General features: G+C 33.3%; 1 protein-coding gene across 1 annotated transcript in view; it reads left to right on the forward strand.

Annotated features, from left to right (window-relative positions):
• Nucleotides 1-19,838, forward strand: part of MIPOL1 (mirror-image polydactyly 1) — a 273,459-nt gene that overhangs the window by 79,253 nt on the left and 174,368 nt on the right. Inside the window, exon 9 of the mRNA XM_080809163.1 lies at nucleotides 17,678-17,785. Coding sequence (XP_080665289.1) covers nucleotides 17,678-17,785 — 108 coding nt within the window. The remainder of the gene's footprint in view (nucleotides 1-17,677; nucleotides 17,786-19,838) is intronic.

A 19,838-nucleotide genomic window follows, 5' to 3' on the forward strand; every position in this document is an offset into this window, starting at 1 on the left:
TTTAGGTTATACTGTTGTTTGTTTATGGATTTTGAGAAAATCTACTGAAGTTTACTTAAGAACCAACTCATTACAATGGTATTATTTACTGAATTTTGTTTTCCTGACTATTAGCTAACTACAGGGTTCGGCATTGCAAGGTTATAACAGTACAAAAAAGATCAAAATACCACATCCTAGCCGTGGCATTAGCTAGAGAAGTAAAGTCATCATCTTAGAAATAAATGTCTTTATAGCACTGAAGAGATTAAAGAAAATAAATAAACTTAAATCAGACCTCTTTTATTTGGTAATTTTTTATATTATTTTAGTTATAAAATATTGTTACATATTTTAATTACTTGCCAGTTATTCATATTAAACTACAGAAATTCAGTACTTTTCTGATATAATTCATATCAAAGCAAAAATGTAGAAGTTACAGAAACTGTTACTGAAATTGAAGAGAAAGTGTTCTTAATGAATTGCAAGTCTTAATTTAACTATTAGAATTATATAATCTCAAATCTATTTAAGATTTAAATGGCCATCCTGATCATCTTGATACTACCAAGTATTAAATTTTATACAAACATATTTCTAATTCAGCTTTAATGTATTGAGTATAATTATGAATTCGTATAATTTGTAACTAATAAGCTATACATTAGATGTGAAATATAATCTTGGTGTTTAGATTGACATTTTCTTCTTCTTGGACCCTAGCAGACTGAGATCCTGAGACAATGTGGGCCTGGTGAGAAGGTTGCCTCTTGCCAGAACAATAGCTACTACTGAAATCAAGGGACTATGGTGGTGTTTATTTTGGGCCCTATTTCATTTTTTTTGGCAACCTTTTTAGATTATTTCTTGCCCTTCCCTTCTTTTACTCCCAGAACCAGGTGCCATAATACATAGCCATAGAATTAGCTGAGATACTAGGAAAGAGAGATCAAACGGGGGTAGGTTTAATGGACAAGTGGTAAGTTAGTGTTGCCTGTATTTTGTGTTCAGGGAAGTGTTAGCTGCATTTAAAGGGCTAAAATGGAGCAGATATCTGCGAAACATTGAATTTTTTAAGTTCTTTTAGTTCTTTATGCTACTACCAGCTCATATCTTATGAATCCTTTCTAAATGTATTTTTTTTTAAAGATTTTATTTATTTATTTGACAGACAGAGATCACAAGTAAGCAGAGAGGCAGGCAGAGAGAGAGAGGGAAGCAGGCTCCCTGCTGAGCAGAGAGCCCGATATGGGGCTCGATCCCAGGAGCCTGGGATCATGACCCGAGCCGAAGGCAGAGGCTTTAACCCACTGAGCCACCCAGGTGCCCCTCTAAATGTATTCTAATTAAAATCTGAAAATGGTGATTTAATAACTCTCTGCTTTGTTAGACTAACTACATTTGGTAGATTAGCAGTCTCTAATAACTGTATTTTGTCACACTAACTACATTTGATAGGTTAGCAGTGTCTAGTTGTTAGATGCTGTGTAATTAAACACCGTCACTAATTTATTTTTAATTTACTTGTAATTTAGTAATTATTATCACTGACACATTGTGGCACACTGTGGAGGAAGATTTCACTGCGAAGGAAGTGTTTAAAAATTAGCATACACACTTTCATTTCCTATTAACCATTCTAGAAATTTAAGTTTACAGATACTAGAAAAGATATATTGAAAGTTATAGGGAATTGGAAAGGAAAAAATAGTCCGTTGGGTGTCATCAATTTGGAACAAATGAAACTTATCATTCAGTTTCTTTTTTGCAGCAACTTTTCTCTCAATAGGAAAAGTTGCTTTTGTTGTCTTGAAAAATGGTAGAGGGTTCTTGCCAGAACAGAGTCATTATTGCTAATCTTGCCATGCCTCAAAAAACAATTATAAAATTGGATAAAATGTCTGAACCACAGGCTGCACAGAAATTCAGAGTGAACTCAATGATTCCTGTGGTATTATGCCTACAGTCACTCTTCCTGACTCTGGAAGATAGAGCTCAAGCAGAGCATTGGCCTTGCTGCACTAAGGAAGAAAATTAAGTCTATGTACTTGAAGCACCTGAAATTTGCAGATGATATTAAATGAGAGGTAACTGCATATCTTAGGTGTCTTACCATAGACCATCCACAATGTCTAGCATATAAGTAAAAATACTAGAAGCAGGAAAATGTGACTCATAATCCAGAGAAAATAGTCAATAGAAGTCAATCTTGACATACTTAAATATGTTAGAAATTGCAGGTACTTTTAAGTATCCATTTTATATTTCTTCAAAGACTGAAAAGAAAGATTTTCCTAATGAGTGAATTGATGGGAAATATCAGCAAGGAAACAAACTCTAGAAAGAACCTAATTGTAAAAATTGCAACATCTGAAGTAAAAAATTCAGTGGACAAACTTAGCAGTTTATAGACTGTACAATAAAAAGATTAATGAACTTGAAGGTCATTATCCAACCTGAAGTAAAGAGGAAAACATGAAAATAAAAGAACACAACCTTAATGGTCTGTGGTACAATATCAAGCAGTCTAACATGTACGCAGATGGAGTCCCTGAAGAAGAGAAAATGTGAGGCAGAATAATATTTGAAAAAAGAATTTCTGAAGCCTTTTCAAATTTGGTAAAAACAAGCTTACAGGGGCACCTGGGTGGCGCAGTCAGTTGAATGTTTGACTCTTGGTTTTGGCTCAGGTCATGATCTCAGAGTTGTAGGATCCAGGCCCGCAACTGGGCTCTCTGCTCAGCAGGGACCCTGCTCCCATGACACCCTACCCCCCTACCCCCGCTTTCTCTGCCTGCCTCTCTGCCTACTTGTGATCTCTGTCTGTCAAATAAATAAATAAAATCTTTTTTAAAAAAAACTACAATAATCAAGATGAGTCTTGTGCCTATACAAATCAGTATGACAGTGTAGAGAGCCCAGAAATAGAACTACTCACATATAATCACTTAATTTTTTTCATTTTAATAACTTTATTGAGATTCACATGCCATTTACACATTTCGTGTACAATTCAATATTTTTTATTTTATTTACAGAATTGTGCATTCCCACAATTTTAGGATATTTTGATCAATCCCTAAGGAAACCCCATACCCACTATTAGTCACTCCTATTAATTCCCCCCAAAATACTCCTCCCCCAGACCTATGTAACCAGTAACCTGCTATCTGTCCCAATAGATTTGCTTAATCTGGACATTTTATATAATGGAATCATATATGCTTCTTTCTCTTTAAATAATGTATTTAAAGTTCATCCATGTGGTAACGTGTGTTAGTACTTTTATTGTTAAATTAATCCTTTTGCTGAATAGTAATTAAATGGCCATACCACATTTTGTTTATTCATTGGTCAGTTGATGAACAATTGAATTTATACTTTGTGGCTATTGTAAGTAATGATACCATGAACATCCATTTACAAGTTTTTGTATGGATATATATTTTCGTTGGGTATATACCTGGCAATGGAATTTTTGGATCATATGGTAACAAGAGTCATGTATGTATGACATTTTGATGAGCTGCTGTTTGTTTTTATGTTCCTGGCTTATTTCACTTTTTACTGTAATGTGCTCAATACTGTAGAATGAATTAAAATTTCTTCCACTTTAAGGCTGAATAATATTCCATTGGTAATATATAACACATTGTGTTTGTTTTTCCACCAGTAGACACCTGGATTACCTCTACCTATGATTACTGTGAAAAATGCTGCTAGGAACATGGGTGTACAAATATATCTTGAGACTGTGCTTTCAGTTCTTTTGAGTTTATACCCAGAAGTGGATCTGCTGCATCATATAGTAATTTGGTTTTTACCTTTTTGAGGAACTGAAGTACTGTTATGGCCACACCATTTTATATTCTCATGAACAGTGCTCAAGGCTCTCAGTATCTCCACATCGTCAGCAACACTTATTTTCTCTTTCTTTCCTCCTTTCTTTCTCCCCCTCTTCCTTCTCTCCCTTCCCTTTCCTTTCCTTCCTTCCCTCCCTCCCTTCGTCTCCATCTCTCTCTCTTTCTTTTTCTCTTTCTTCTTTCTTTTTCGTTTATAATACCATCCTAATGAGTGTGAGATAGTATCTTACTGTGGTTTTTGCTTGGAAATTTTGTAGTGATTACTGATGGTAAACATCTTTACATACATTTATTGGCCATTTGTATGTCATCTTTGGAGAAATGTCTTTCATATTCTTTGCACACTTATTAATCAGATGTATTTTTTTGTTTTTGAGTTATAGGAGTCCTTGAAATATTCTACATACTAATCTCTTACTAAATATATAATTTACTGGTATTTTCATCTGGTCCATGAAGTGTCTTTTCAGTCTGTTGATTGCGTTCTTTGATACACAAAAGTTTTTAATTTCGATGTAGTCCAGTTTATCTATTTTGTCTTTTGTTGCCTGTGCTTTTGGTATCATATCCAGGAAATGATTGCCAAACCTAATGTACACCTTTTCCCTCATATTTTTGTCTAACAGTTGTGTAATTTTAGCTCTTACATATATTTATGTATGTGATCCATTTTGAGTTGATTTTTGTATATGGTATAAGGTAGGTGTTCAAGTTCATTATTTTGCATGTGGATATCCAGTCTTCCCAATACCATTTCTTGAAAAAACTATCCTTTCCTCCACTGTATGGTCTTAACACCCTTATGAAAGATTATTTGATGATATATACGGTGGTTTATTCCTGGACTTTCTATTCTGTTCTATGGTCTACATGTCTGTCTTTATGCCAGTACCACACTCTGGATTATTGTAGCTTTGTATGAGTTTTGAAATCAGCATATGTAAAAACTTTATATGTATGTCTTATTGGTGAATTGACCCTTTTATCATTATAAAATGCTCTTCTTTGTAACAGTTTTTGACTTAAAATCTACTTGCCTGATGTTATTATAGCCACTCCAGCTCTTTTTTGGCTCCTATTTGTATGGAATATCTTTTACTACATCTTCACTTTGAGCCTTTTTATGTCCTTAGATGTAAAGTGAATCTCTCACAGACCACACATAGTTGGGTCCTGTCGCTTTTTTTTTTTTTTAATCCACTCTGTCAATGTCCTTTGATTGAGGAATTTATCTCAGTTACATTTAAAGTAATTACTGATAGAGAAGGACACACTGTTACTATTTTGTTCCTTGTTCTCTAAAAGGCTTATAGTTTCTTCAACCCACATTTCCTCCTTTACTGCCTGCCTTAGTTTTCAGGGAATGAAAATAAATCATTCCCTACTCATTTCCTTTTGTGTGTAATTCTATAGATATTTTCTTTTTAGTTTGCCATGGGATTACATAAAGTATTCTAAAAGTTACAGCAATTTATTTTAATTTATAACCTCATTCAATAGAAATTATGCTTTTACTGCCTCCCCACTTTGTGTTGGCACAAATTACATTTTTATATATCATGTACTCATTAACTTTTAAACTTATTTTTATGCTTTACCTCTAAATTCTGTAAAAGAATAAAAAGTAGGTTTATAATTATTTATAGATTTATAATTATTTTTATGCTTCTGTCTTTAAATTCTGTAAAAGAATAAAAAGTAGGTTTATAAACCAAAATTACAGTAATATTGATTTTTATACTTGTCCATATGTTTACCTCTACTAGAGAACTTTATAATTTCATATGGCCTTTTATTTTGTCTAGTGTCCTTTCATTTTATCTTGAAGGACTCCTTTTAGCATTTCTTGTTAGGGCAGATTTCTTGATAGGGCAGATTAGGCAGTTAATAAACTTCCTTGGTTTTTGTTTATCTGAGAATGTCTTAGTATTGTCCTCGTTTTTTGTTTTTTAAAGATTTTATTTATTTATTTTAAATAGATAGAGATCACAAATAGAGAGGCAGGCAGAGGGGGAGGGAGAAGCAGGCCCCCTGCTGAGCAGAGAGCCTGATGCAGGACTAGATCCCAGGACCCTGAGATCATGACCCAAGATGAAGGCAGAGGCTTAACCCACTGAGCCACCCAGGCACCCCTATTGTCCTTATTTTTGACAGGCATTTTTGCCAGATACTGAATTCTTATTTGACAGGGTATTGGGCTTTCCCCCCCCCCCATTCACCAGTTTAAATATATTATCCCACTGCTTTCTGTCTGGCCTGCAAGGTTAATTACTGGTAATCTTATTAAACATCTCTTGTACACAAAGAGTTCTTTTTTTTTATGCTTCCAAGATATAATTTGTTTTTGAATTTCAGTGGCTTGATTATAATGTATCTTAGTATGGGTCTCTCTAGAGTTACCCTGTTTGGAGTTTGTTGAATTTCCTGTAATTTTTACATCCTGTATTTTCTCAAATTTGGGAGGTTTTCAGCCATCATTTTTTCTTTTTTTTTTTATTAGAATTTTTTTTATTGTTTTTTATTTTCAGCGTAACAGTATTCATTGTTTTTGCACCACACCCAGTGCTCCATGCAATCCATGCCCTCCCTCATACCCACCACCTAGTTCCTCCAACCTCCCACCCCCCCGCACTTTCAAAACCCTCAGGTTGTTTTTCAGAGTCCATAGTCTCTCATGGATCACCTCCCCTTCCAGTTTCCCTCAACTCCCTTCTCCTCTCCATCTCCCCTTTTCCTCCATGTTATTTGTTATGCTCCACAAATAAGTGAAACCATATGATAATTGACTCTCTCTGCTTGACTTATTTCACTCAGCATAATCTCTTCCAGTCCTGCCCATGTTGCTACAAAAGTTGGGTATTCATCCTTTCTGATGGAGGCATAATACTCCATAGTGTATATGGACCACATCTTCCTTATCCATTCGTCCGTTGAAGGGCATCTTGGTTCTTTCCACAGTTTGGCGACCGTGGCCATTGCTGCTATAAACATTGGGTTACAGATGGCCCTTCTTTTCACTGCATCTGTATCTTTGGGGTAAATACCCAGTAGTGCAATTGCAGGGTCATAGGGAAGCTCTATTTTTAATTTCCTGAGGAATCTCCACACTGTTCTCCAAAGTGGCTGCACCAACTTGCATTCCCACCAACAGTGTAAGAGGGTTCCCCGTTCTCCACATCCTCTCCAACACACGTTGTTTCCTGTCTTGCTAATTTTGGCCATTCTAACTGGTGTAAGGTGGTATCTCAATGTGCTTTTAATTTGAATCCCTCTGATGGCTACCAGACACATGAAAAAATGTTCATGATCACTAGCCATCAGGGAGATTCAAATTAAAGCCATTATTTTTTCAAATGAACCCTCTGACCCTTTTCTCTCCTTCTTCCACTTCTTTGAATCCTATAATGTTATACTAGTCCACTTGATAGGACCATAAATCCCTTAGGCTTCATTATTTTTCCTTTTTGCTCCTCAGACAATAATTTCAAATTAACTTTGTTTAGGTTCACTGGTTCTTTATTTTGTCTGTTTGAATATGCAGTTGAATACTTAGTGAATTTTTCTATTCCGATAATGTGTTTTTCAGCTCCAAAATGTCTGTTTTGTTTTGTTTTTGTTGTTTTTAGTAATTGTTTTAATTTGTTGGTATCCTCATTTTGTTCATATTTGCTGTCCTGATATTGTTTAATTTTCTTTTCATGTTCTCCTCTATGTCATTGAGCATACTTAACACAGTTGTTTAAAGTCTTTCTCCAGTAAGTTTAAGGCTCAGGTTTCTTTAGGGTTGGTTTCTAAGGGTTTATTTTGTTCCTTCAAGTAGGCCATGATTCCTTGTTTCTTTGAATGCCTTCTGATTTTTTTGTCATTGAAAATTGATCATTTGAATAAATATCCATATCTCCCAGTCTTTGTGGACTGGCTCTATGCTAATCACATGGGGTTATGTCTCAAGTTTTCTTGGGCCTTTTCTGGAGAGGCATCTTCCCTGGGCCTATGTATGCTTTTTTTTTTTTTTTAAACCACTTCTTCCCTGGACTTGGTTGCCTTAAAAATCCTTAATTTCCTTTAGAGTCTCACGCTTGCTGCTTTGTAGGGCCTTGGATATCTATAGCTGTCTTCTGCTAATAATTTCTTGATTCCGTATGTCTAAGGCTCTGCAGTTCTCCTGTAGTTTTCATTAGCCACGGTGTCTACTACTGTTTTCAGCAACCTTCAACTTAATAGCCAAACTATACCTTTGTTCCCGTCAGCACTCCACATCAGACAAGGGAGAAAATTCCCTGGACAGCCTGTAGATAAGCCAGAATGTTGAGGAAAAGTCCCTCTTTTTTGTCTCATCCAACAAAGGAGCTAGGAATTGGGCAGTCTCTTCCCAACTGACATTACCGTGATGTGCCAGAGAAACAGTCCAGGAGAGGCAAGTAAAAAATGCCACAAAGTCTTCTGCAGTTTGAGAGTGTCTTTTTCTTGGTTGGTCTTTAACTGCTGATCCTTAACTGGTTTCTGGAACTCCCACAAGGCTTTGGATCATACGTTGTTTAGTTTTTTATTCCATTGGAGAATTCGGGCCTGGAGCTTCTTAGTCTGCCGTCTTGCAGAAGTCACTCTCATTGTGGTTTTTATTTGCATTTCCCTAATAGCTAATGATGTCTTGTCTTGTCTTGTATTTATTAGCCATTTGTATATGTTCTTTAGAGAAATGTTTGTATTTGATCCCTTGCCCATTATTTAGTTATTTGCTTAGTTGTAAGCTTTTATCACATACATCATTTGTAAAATTTTTCGCTTTATGATATATGGGACAAAAAGTTTTTTATTGTGATGAAGTCCATTTTATATTTTTTTAAATATTAAATTTTATTTAATTAATTTATTTAATTATTTTTTTACTTAATGTCACTTGATGGCTTAGAAGGTTATGGTTAACCCAGTGTCAACTAAGATTTACTCCTGTTTGTTTTTTTTTTTTTTTTTCCTAAGTTTTTTATCTTAAGATAAATTTTTACTCCCAAGGTATTTTCTCCCAAGATTTTTATAGTTTTGGCTTTTACATTTAGTTCTGTGATCAATGTTAAGTTAATTTTTCTGTATGTCTTAAGAAGTTGTCTAACTTCATTCTTTTGCTTGTGGCACTTGATTGATTTTAGACCAGGACATCGGGTCAGTCCATTGAGGAGAGGCAAGTCTGCAAATAGTGGTGCAATAGGTGGGTATCAGTATGGAACAAAAAGGACTCTTCATGCTGTAATCAAAAATAAAGTCAAGGTAGATTGTAGAGCTAAACAAGAAAGCTAAAACTTGAGAGAGAGAGTTAGAAACTTGATTAAAATGTCTTTATTACATTTGGATAGCCAGACATTTTTAAAAAGACAGAAATAGCTCTAAACATAATGGAAAAATTTGATAATTCTGCCTTTAATAAAATTAAAAATTAATACTCCTCAAAGGCCAACTTTTAAGAAAATGAAAAGGTAAGCCATACCTGGGAGAAAATATTTATAATTCATATATCTGACAAAGAACTTATATTAAATTTTAGATAATTCCCACAAATAGATAATAAGAAGATAAACAACCCCCCCCAAAAAATGGGCAGAAGACCAGAAGAGAAACTTCACAAATATCCAATAAACACATGAAAATATTATAATTTGTGAATAGGAAAACACAAATTTAAATGTGATACTCTATCTCATGTACTATGGCATCTGAAATTTTAAAAATTGACAACAAATATTGGTGAGGATGTCAGCAACCAAATTCTAATCCATTGCTAATCTGAGTATAAGATGGTACAACCTGTTTTGAAAACTGCTCGGCAGTTTCTTATACAGTGGAACAATATCCACTCTGTAACATAGCAATTCCATTTCTAGATGTTTACCCAAGGAAAATGAAAACAAATGTACATTGTAAGACTTTTAGAGGTATGTTTATAGGAGCTCATTCAAAATATCCAAATACTGAAAACAACTCAAGTACCATTTCATTAACAGGAAAATAGATTATAGTATATTCATAAATGGAATACTGTTTTGCAAGAAAAGAATGAACTATTTAGGCATACAAACGTATATGAATTAACAATATATAGTTGATTGAAATAAGTCAAACAAAAGGTTACAGACTTAAAAGTTCCATTGTTTTTTATGAAGTTAAAGAATAGGTGAAATGATTCATGGTATTTCAAAACAAAACAATGATAGTTTATGGCTCTCAATGTAGATTAGCTGAAATTTGTCTAGATTTATAAATTTGTCTAAAAATAAATGAAGTATTCCCTTGAAATCTGTGCATTTTGCTCTATATAAATTTCATCTAAAATAAAACCCTGTCTTCTTTCCTCTGGTTTTTGGGCCCTGTTTTCCTATCTAGCATCTTGGTGTCTTACTACTATTCTTTCCTTATTATGACCCTACTTGCATTACCATACTCCTGCTGTATCCCAAACTTTTAAAAATGTTGACTTTATGCTTCTTAATTGGGAGGTAGTTGAAAGGCATATCTTTAAATAGTCATTGCTTAAATTTATAATTTTTCATCTTAGGAAACACAAATAATGCTACTTTTCTTATCTCTGTATTTTAGAAATTAGTTATTTTTAGTTCTATATACTTTTTTTCAGATTTTTTCAGATATTTTTATGCTGCATTTATGCTTATAGGTATATGATTGCCTAAATATTGTTTAGCACATATGCCTTTAATTTTGAAAGAAAATTAATATGCAAAAATAAGAATTCTTTAAATGAAATTCACATTATTTATTTAATAAATAAATTTAATTTATTTAATAAATTTGTCAATAAATTAAATAAATTTAATTGCATCAATACACGAGGTGTTAGGTTTGCCCCAGGATCATAAGTGGATATGAGGGACAGTGCCAATTAGATGGAGAATTTAGCATGTCCAAATTAGAGCAAAGTGTGTAGTTGGTGAGGAATGAGAAAATATGAATGAGTCTGGGCCATGAAATTCTGCTGTTATTTTCCAAAACTTGTTTTAATTCTGGAAGCAATGGGAGACCCAATAAAGGATACCAAGATGTTAGGTAGGAGTTAGTGTGATCAATCAGAGATGTATTCTAGAAATAGCTCTCTGAAATATTCATTAGCTCTGAGATGCAACCTGAGAACACATGCACTCATTGGGTATGAATGAATTGTGTTAAAAGATAATAATTCTACATACTGGCTAGTCCATATTCCATTCTGATCTATGTTGAATATTTTCTTATGTGAGATCTATGTACTACTTTAAAAATTATCTGTATCTCTAATTGTTCAACGTTCAATTTTAAAATGTCATCATCTTTAACTTTTTCTGTAGTCCTTTTGCTATGGGACATATGTGTGCATGTTATACATTTTTGTTAGTAACTGAATTACACTGCATGAAATTGAATCCTTATTAGTTGTATGACTTTGAAGAAGTTATTATTATTTTCTGCTTCTACTTCCTTCTATTCTATTATTACAATATCTAACTCATAGGGTCCACATGAAGATTTGCTGATTAACACATACGAAGTGTTTAAGACAGGGCCTGGCACATACTAATTTCCACTAAGAGTTGAGTGACTATCATTAATATTATGTGTATTAATCTTTATTCTGATACAGAGATGCAAACCATGATTTCTTCAAATGAATAGCTTTTTATGAATACAACTCATATAATAAATAATATTACAAAAATTATATTTTAGTGGCACCTGGGTGGCTCAGTCATTGGGCATCTGCCTTCGGCTCAGGTCATGATCCCAGGGTCCTGGAATTGAGCCCCATACTGGGCCTCCTGCTCAGCTGGAAGCCTGCTTCTCCCTCTCTCACTCCCTGTTTGTGTTCCCTCTCTCACTGTGTCTCTGTCAAATAAATAAATAAAACCTTTTTAAAAAATTATATTTTAATAACAGCATACAAAATAAATACCTACATATGTGTTGATACCTTTGAAAATAATTGTCATTTTACTAATCTTTTTACTTTGTGACTTAAAATGTTTCTTTAATCTTTTTTTGAATAATTCAGTAGTTCAAAATGAGTATGGGGGCACCTGGGTGTCTCAGTGGGTTAAGTGTCTGACCCTTGATTTTAGCTCAGGTCTCCATCTGAAGGCAATGAATTCAAGCCCCGTGTTGAGCTCCATGCTGGGTGTGGAGCTTACTTTAAAAAAAAGAGAGTATGAATTACTGTATTTGTTATTAAATCCCTAGTTATTTACTTTCTTACGGTGTTTTTGAAATATGTATATGTAATTAAGATTTTTATATCTATAAATCTGTAGGAACATGTCATTTCCTGGCATGTTGCCTGGTGGGTGCTGGCATATTGTCTAGTGGGTGTTCAATGAATATTTGCTGAATAACTATGTTTTCTATATGTTTTATATGTGTGTGCGTATGTGTATATATGTACACATCATCTACAGGACACGTGGTTTTAGAGACTCATTCACATAATTATTGTTTTTCTTTTTTAATCTTTGGTATTTTTAAACCTCTGAGTATTGTATAAATATTCATTTAAACCAAGTTACTGATATTTTTCCAGAGCTTTAAAGAAACAAGTTACTCTTTGAATTTGAAAACTCTTTATTCCAAGTTATTGCAGTGTGAGAAATGCATTCTAGTTATTGTTTTTAAAGCTAAAATGAAGTGATTTTTAAAGATTCTTCTAAATGAAGAAGAATAAAAACTTATTTATATAATCCTAAGTGCTTCTAAACATCTGCAGTTCAAAGTACATAATTCACATTGACACCAAAGTGTAGTTTCTGTTTTGACTGGAAGAGTCTGGTATTATTTTTTGTCTGCAAAGGAAAGAATTGCATAGCATCCAGGGGGGAAGATATTTGATTGTGTGCAATCAAAATGATCTGTGACTGAAAGCAGATTGCACAGGAGAAATGGCAGCTGTTAAAAACTTACACGATATTAGAGAACTTTTTGTTAAAAACTTAAGGCATGGTAATCTTCCAGAAAGTACACATAAAGTAAAACAATCATAGCAATGTATTGTCTGCTTCTTCAAAATTTACAATAGCAAGTAAGAGGAAATTACTGCTGAAAACAGGTCTTATATTAAATATGGGCCAAATTCAGTTTATAAAAATTTGCTATCAATTTTTATGTTTTGTATGTTTAGTTCACTTGCATTGTAGAACTAGTTTTGTTTGTAGAGAAAAATGTAATGTTTTTCTTCTTATTAGTGAACTTAGTAACCATAGATCTCTGAGCCCTTGACATATTTGTACTCTGCTACAACTGTCCAGCTTTTTAATTTATATCCCCCACTCATTTATTCCTTCTCATGTTGTTTTGAAGGAATTTTACCAGACATAATATCCTTTTTGTCTCTAAATTTTATTGTGTCTTTCTGAAAGATATCAACTGTTGCTTAAAATATAACTTCATTATCACATAAATATTAACAAAGAAAGAATATTGTGAAATATCCAATTAGTTTTCAAATTCCAGTGATCTCATAAATACTGTAACTTTCCTCTTTATTTTGAATTTTTATTTAATAGGAACTACACACTGCAGATGATTGAATTGATTCTTAATACTATTTTTAGTTTATAAATTCCCCTTCTATCTCTTTTTATCCCTTAAATTTTAAAATTTTATTCATTTATTTTTTAAAGTGGGCTCCTCGCCCAGAGTGGAGCCCAGCACAGTGCTTGAACTCACAATCCTGAGATCAAGACCTATATGCTTAACTGACTGAGCCACCCTGACGCCCCCTTGGAATTATTTTTTAAACAAAATGAGTCATTTTTCTTGTAGAGTTACTGTGTTTATTCATTGCATCTCTTTAGTGTCATTTAATATGTTCCTTTCTATTCTATACATATGGCAATTTGATATATAGTTTGATCAGATTTAGATTAATTTTTATGACCAAGACTGCAGGAGGTTTTGTGTTTTATCTGGGAATACATGTTGGTTTGTGAAAGAACTATGTTACTAGCAGTTTCAGTGCTATATTAATGATCTCAGTATAGGAATGATTTCAGAATTGTAGTATTCTAACATTCCCTTTTTTTTATTAGCTTGAATACTTGTGTAGTGATATTCTTATCTATTGTTTGATTACCTAGTGGTAATGTTTATATAAGAAATAGAAGATAAATTCTTGGCTTACTAGTATTCCCCAACAGTGATATAATTAGCTTTTTAAATTTTTTATTGTCATTATGAACTCTAATTAAACATATTATGTGTGTTACAATGTATTTCAGTTACTATCCTTATATGATCATATTCTCTTCTCTTTAGCTGGTGGGGGACTTTTTATGTTGTCTCCCGAGTCCTTTCTGAGTCTCTCTTTGATAGTTCCTTTGTACTGATTTTTTTAAAAAGATTTTATTTATTTATTTGACAGAGATCACAAGTAGGCAGAGAGGCAGGCAGAGAGAGAGGAGGAAGCAGGCTCCCAGCTGAGCAGAGAGCCGGATGCGGGGCTCGATTCCAGGACCCTGGGATCATGACCTGAGCCCAAGGCAGAGACTTTAACCCACTGAGCCACCCAGGCGCCCCCCCGTGTACTGATTTTTAATACAAAACTTCTGCTAAGAACACGTATTCTTGGATCATATTGTACATTTATTGTCCCAGCGCTGGAGTCAGCCATATATCCAGAGTCCTATATCTTTAGTAAGAAATGGTACTTGGACCCACATGATAGGTGCTGGGAATGCTCATTGCTACTGGTTTCCTGTTATTTCTACCTTTTCAATGGGCAAAACTAGGAAATACATAAACACACATTTTTTAAAGATAAAATTCTTTGTATCCTTGTACTAATGCTTCCAGTTCAAATTCTAAACTAAAAGGTGTTTTATTTAACCCATTTTATCTTTCATCTTTATCTTTTGTCTCATATGATAAGAATTCTAGTTCTCAAGGACTCTGTAACAGTATACAGATAGCATTTACCTAAGTTCAATTTGAATGTTAAAAAAAATTTTTAAGGGGTACCCAGGTGGCTCAGTTGACTAAGCTTCTGACTCTTGATTTTGGCTTAGGTCATGATCTCAGGGTCCTGGGATCAAGCCACATCTGGCTCTCTGCTCAGCAGAGAGGGGAGTCTGCTTATCTCCCTGTCCTATCATCCCTCCCCCCACTCATGCATGCTTTTTCTCTCCCTCTCCCTCTCTGTAAAATAAAATAAATAAATCTTTTAAAAAATAAAAATTAAAAAATTTTAAAATATAAAAAAATGTCAGAAACCTCCTAGGTCTCAATTTATTCACTAGAACTTTTAAGGGTATTAATATTTGGCAGAATATGACTAAGGAAAATATTGTATTACTTTTAATTATGTTACTTCAAAATGAAACTCTAAAACCAGAGAACAAATTATATGTTTCTTGATTTAAGGACATACATTTTCTCTAGCATTTGTCTTGCTTTTCATTCATAGAATTAGGTAGGATCACTAAACACTTGAATGTGTAACCCTTTAGGACACTTGCTAGTCTGAGTGGTCCCTGGACCTGATTTTTCTATCCCTCTTGTACTTCATGGCCTTGAAAACTGAGCTCAAGTATGCAATGTGGGTAAATGTCCTCGGGTTCAAAAATAGCTTTATTGTTCTTAAGCCATACTTCTCTGTTTGGCTGTAGTGTTTCGTATTTTGTGGATCATGTAGGTAGGAAAAAAGTCTCTATCCTTGGGTTATTTCCCTTTTACTTAGGAACATAAAAAATAGATGGTCAGATGACTTGTAAACATGATTTCTCACTTTCTCCAAATAGACTCTTGATGTTTCTGCATTTACTCCTGTATTCTTCCTGTTTCTCCGCTTTCAGCTTATAAAATTATGTTCCCAAAATAAGCCCAACTGAGATGTCATCTGCTCCAAGAAACATCCTTTTATCCCATAGCCAAATTATCTACCCTACCTTTGTAACATCATAGATCATGTTTAGTCATTCCATTTAAGTACTTAATATGTAATAATTTCATATTAAAATTAATGAAAATGTAGAGGATAATTCTAGTAAAGAATACTTCTACCAGATTGTGATGCTCACTGCTATGTCTTAATTCATTTTCATGCCTCATGACTTGTGTCTTCACAAAACACATTTGTATTTTGGCTGCATTTGTGACCAAATATTTGAATTGTTACAGGCTAAAAAGGGACAGCTATAGAGTTTAACGTGTAAATCTTGTGTCCCTTCCAAATAAGGGCCAGATGATGTCATGTGACAAAGATTTCACTCAAATAAATTTTTTAAATGTGGTAATTGAATTTAGTTGTCACACAGCACATGTTGGAATAGACATGGCAACCCAACCTGAAATGGTCTACCACCATATCAGTTAATACTGTATTGTATTTACAGAACTTAATTTCAATGAAACTTTATCTGCTAAATTAAATTAATATTTTAAAGTCTTCATTTTGTGATTATTTTACTTCATTTATAAATGTATTTTGGTTTTATAATTATATATGCAGGCATGTATAATCCATGTTAGAGTTCTAAAACATCATTGTGTAAGTCAGTATTACCAGTTTGGTAAACTTTTTCTATTAAATGGATTTGTATCTTACTCAAGCAGGAGAAATACTGATATAGACTAAAGAATATTATACAGGTCAGAGGCAAAAGAAATCAATGTCAGATGCCAATTCAGATTATGACTGTATCTGGAATGTATCACAATAATGATTTTTAATTCATTAGGACAGCTAGCCATTTTTCAAATCATCTAGAATTTTATCTAGGTCTTGAATCAGTATGTGTATTTACTTACTGGCTGTTACTTAAATATGCTAATTTTTTAGGTTTTTTTTTTTTTTTTAATAATCTCTGCATCCAATATGGGGCTCAAACTCATGATCCCAAAATCAAGAGTTGCATGCTCCATTGAACTGAGCTGACCAGGCAGTCCTTAAATATTCTAATTTAAAAATAGATGACTTAAGGAGTGATTTTTAACTTTTTCCCGAAAGATGGGTTTAGTACTATATTCCTAGCTAATCTGCCAAATATCTTCATGTGGGTCTGACTTACAACACATCACACATCACTTTATATCCTGTACAATTACTGTGTAAAATGTTTGTTATATTTATATGAAGATCTTGTATTCAAATGGCATGGCATTTCAATTATTTTTTCAATGTAGTTGCCCATTTATGCTTTTATTTATAATTTTTAAAATTATATTTTCATGTATTCCCAGTAAGTCAAAATGTCATTTCATGTTTGTTATCACTTGTTTTACTTAAAAACAAGGTTTAGTCAAAATAGAAATTAAAAACACTTGTTTCCTTAGTTGTTTCCAAACCTTGTAACATTCTATAGTCGTTACTTTTTTCCATACACAATTATTCCTTTGGATGTTTCTAAAAATCTGAAAAACCTCTTACTGTATCTATTATGATAATTGTTATTTTTAAAAACTTCATAAAAATTCATCATGGAATACCATAATGTGGTTTACGTAGAACCCATTTGCTTTTTAGAAGCATGGTTTATTCAGCCAAAATATACAATAAAAACCATTTGATCAGTGAAGGAAACATTTTTCAATGTAGGTTGACCTTAATTTTATGAAAAAATAAGAATTTTTCTAATTTTGTGGTAGTATTTAGATTAATAAAAGACAAACGGAATTGCAGTTGAATTGCCAGACTACCATAAACGTGTGTTCATAGTCATCATTACTTTTAACTTACTATTCTTGTTGCAAAAGATACCTTGTCTTTTAGAGAATGCAGTGGTATTATTTACATTAATTCATGTGGCTTGTTTGAAAAAAAAAATGCTATAACTCCTTTACTTAATGGGATTCTTCCCCTGTGGCAGTGCAAACGGCTAGAGCAGGAGCTTCATCATCTGAAAGAGCAGAACCAGACTTCAGCAAACAACATGAGACATCTGACTGCTGAAAACAATCAAGAACGTGCTCTGAAGGTAAATCTCCATTCCTTCTTACAGGCAAATTAAGGTTGTAAGCCCTTGGTGCCAGCTTTCTGTGCTGCATATATCAGTTGTGTACATTTCAGCAGAAGTGAGCTGTGGTGTTTGCCAACAACCCCTTCTTTAAACACAGATACAGCACCCTTCTGTTATGGTATTATTTTATTTCGTGTATGTGTACATGAAAACAACATATTTTCTGAATTTTGAGTGGTGGTATATTAATACTTTGGGTATGTGTTCATTCTGTTGCTGATTTTATGATATCCCATACTCTTTTGTAGTTAGTAAAAAGTGGCCACACTAAAAGGGAAAAAAATTAAACCATGAGCCTTTTCTTCGCATCAATATTTATTACACCAATCTTGTGATATTTTTAACCCACAGAACTGACAGTCCCTGAAGGGCATGTGAATATGTTTGGGAATTGAAATCGTTCTTAAAATGTTACTTATTACAAGAAAAGCAAGAAAATATAGTCTGGTAGAACTTGAAACAAGTGAAGTGTATGTTTCATGACAAGAGATTCTGTTTCATTGTAACAGAGATCCAATAATCACGAAAAAGAACGTCACTTTGATTCTACTAATTACGTAGTTTTTCTTATAGTACTTATGACTTTCTGTTCTCCTTCTTTGTCTTTGTCCCAGTTCCTAGCATAGCACCGGTGGCATCGTAGTGGTTCCTGCCCTCAGGGTGCTTACTTTCTCAATAACTGATTAAAAATAAAAACAAAGCTGTATCCACAGGAAACAGAAAAGATCCATCACTGTTGTGATTGTGCAGTAAGGAATAATGTGCTATCAAGAATATTGTATTGTACTTTGTTGTCTTAAATCCGTTTTTGCTACAAATTACAGGAGAATATTCTGGCATTAGCAGTGTAACTCACTAAACCAGAATTACCCACCAAAATTGAGAATAATGGTGACATTTTGAAGTGGAAAATATTTTTCATCTATCCAAAAAGTGTAAAGTTTGGTTGAAATCAGATTTTTCTACAAATGTGTTTAGCTTCATTTTGAAGTTCTCACTGAATGGTTAGGAAGGTATAGTAACTTTGTTATCATTGTTCAATGCACTTTCTCTTCTTTTCTCTCAGATTTATAGACTAGAACAATAAATTGGAAGGAAAAGAAATGTAGGTTCTTGACCACTTTTTAATTACTGCAAGGAATTTACCATGATATGATTAAAATCTAGTATAATTTTTTTCAAAGGTATACTTGCAGATCGAAAGTAACTTTATTTTAAAAGCAGCTTCCATTAATAGTGCCAATTTATTATCAGCATCAGGGGACAGATTTCATGTGCTGTATGTGACATGGCTATTTCCATATAAAACAGACCTAGAATTAAAATTCTAGTTTGTTAAGTACATGATAATACCACACTCCTTATTCTCGCTTTCTTTGTTGTGTATTTGTGTTAAATTGAATTAAACAGCACCTGCTATTTATGGAGAGAAAGAAATGCACATTTCTACGAGATTATTAAAATTAGAAGGTTAGATGTACACCAAAAAACCCAGGAAGTTCAAAACCAAACAAAACAAAATCCCTATAAAATAGAAATCTCTATAAACTATAAAATCTCTATAAACTATAGACTATATAAGACAATATATAAGCAAAGCTAAATTTTTACTCCTGACAAATATACTGTCTTCAAATCTTTTCTAGTATCTCACCTTTTTCTGCTAAAGTGTCAGATTTTCCTGTTGTCTTTTAATCTTTCATAACTTCATCCATTCACTAGCCACTTGTAGAGTAAGGATGGGAGGAAGAATTTTTAAAAACTCATCAAATAATCATTTTAAAGCTCCAGTGTTCATTTTGGCTCTTTTAAAAATGTCTGTCTTGTATAACACTGGCTTTGAATCATTTTTTAGTTATTTAACACTATACTTTCTCATGAGAAACCTCAAATTTATTATATATTTATTACCAAGCTATCTAATGAAACTTTTCGTCTCCTTTCTCAGCAGTATGCCTGTCTTTTACAGTCCACTTATAAGTATCTTTTTTTGTTAACTCATTTGATATTT

The sequence above is a fragment of the Martes martes genome, assembly GCF_963455335.1.
Source record: "Martes martes genome assembly, chromosome: 7".
Lineage (NCBI taxonomy): Eukaryota > Metazoa > Chordata > Mammalia > Carnivora > Mustelidae > Martes > Martes martes.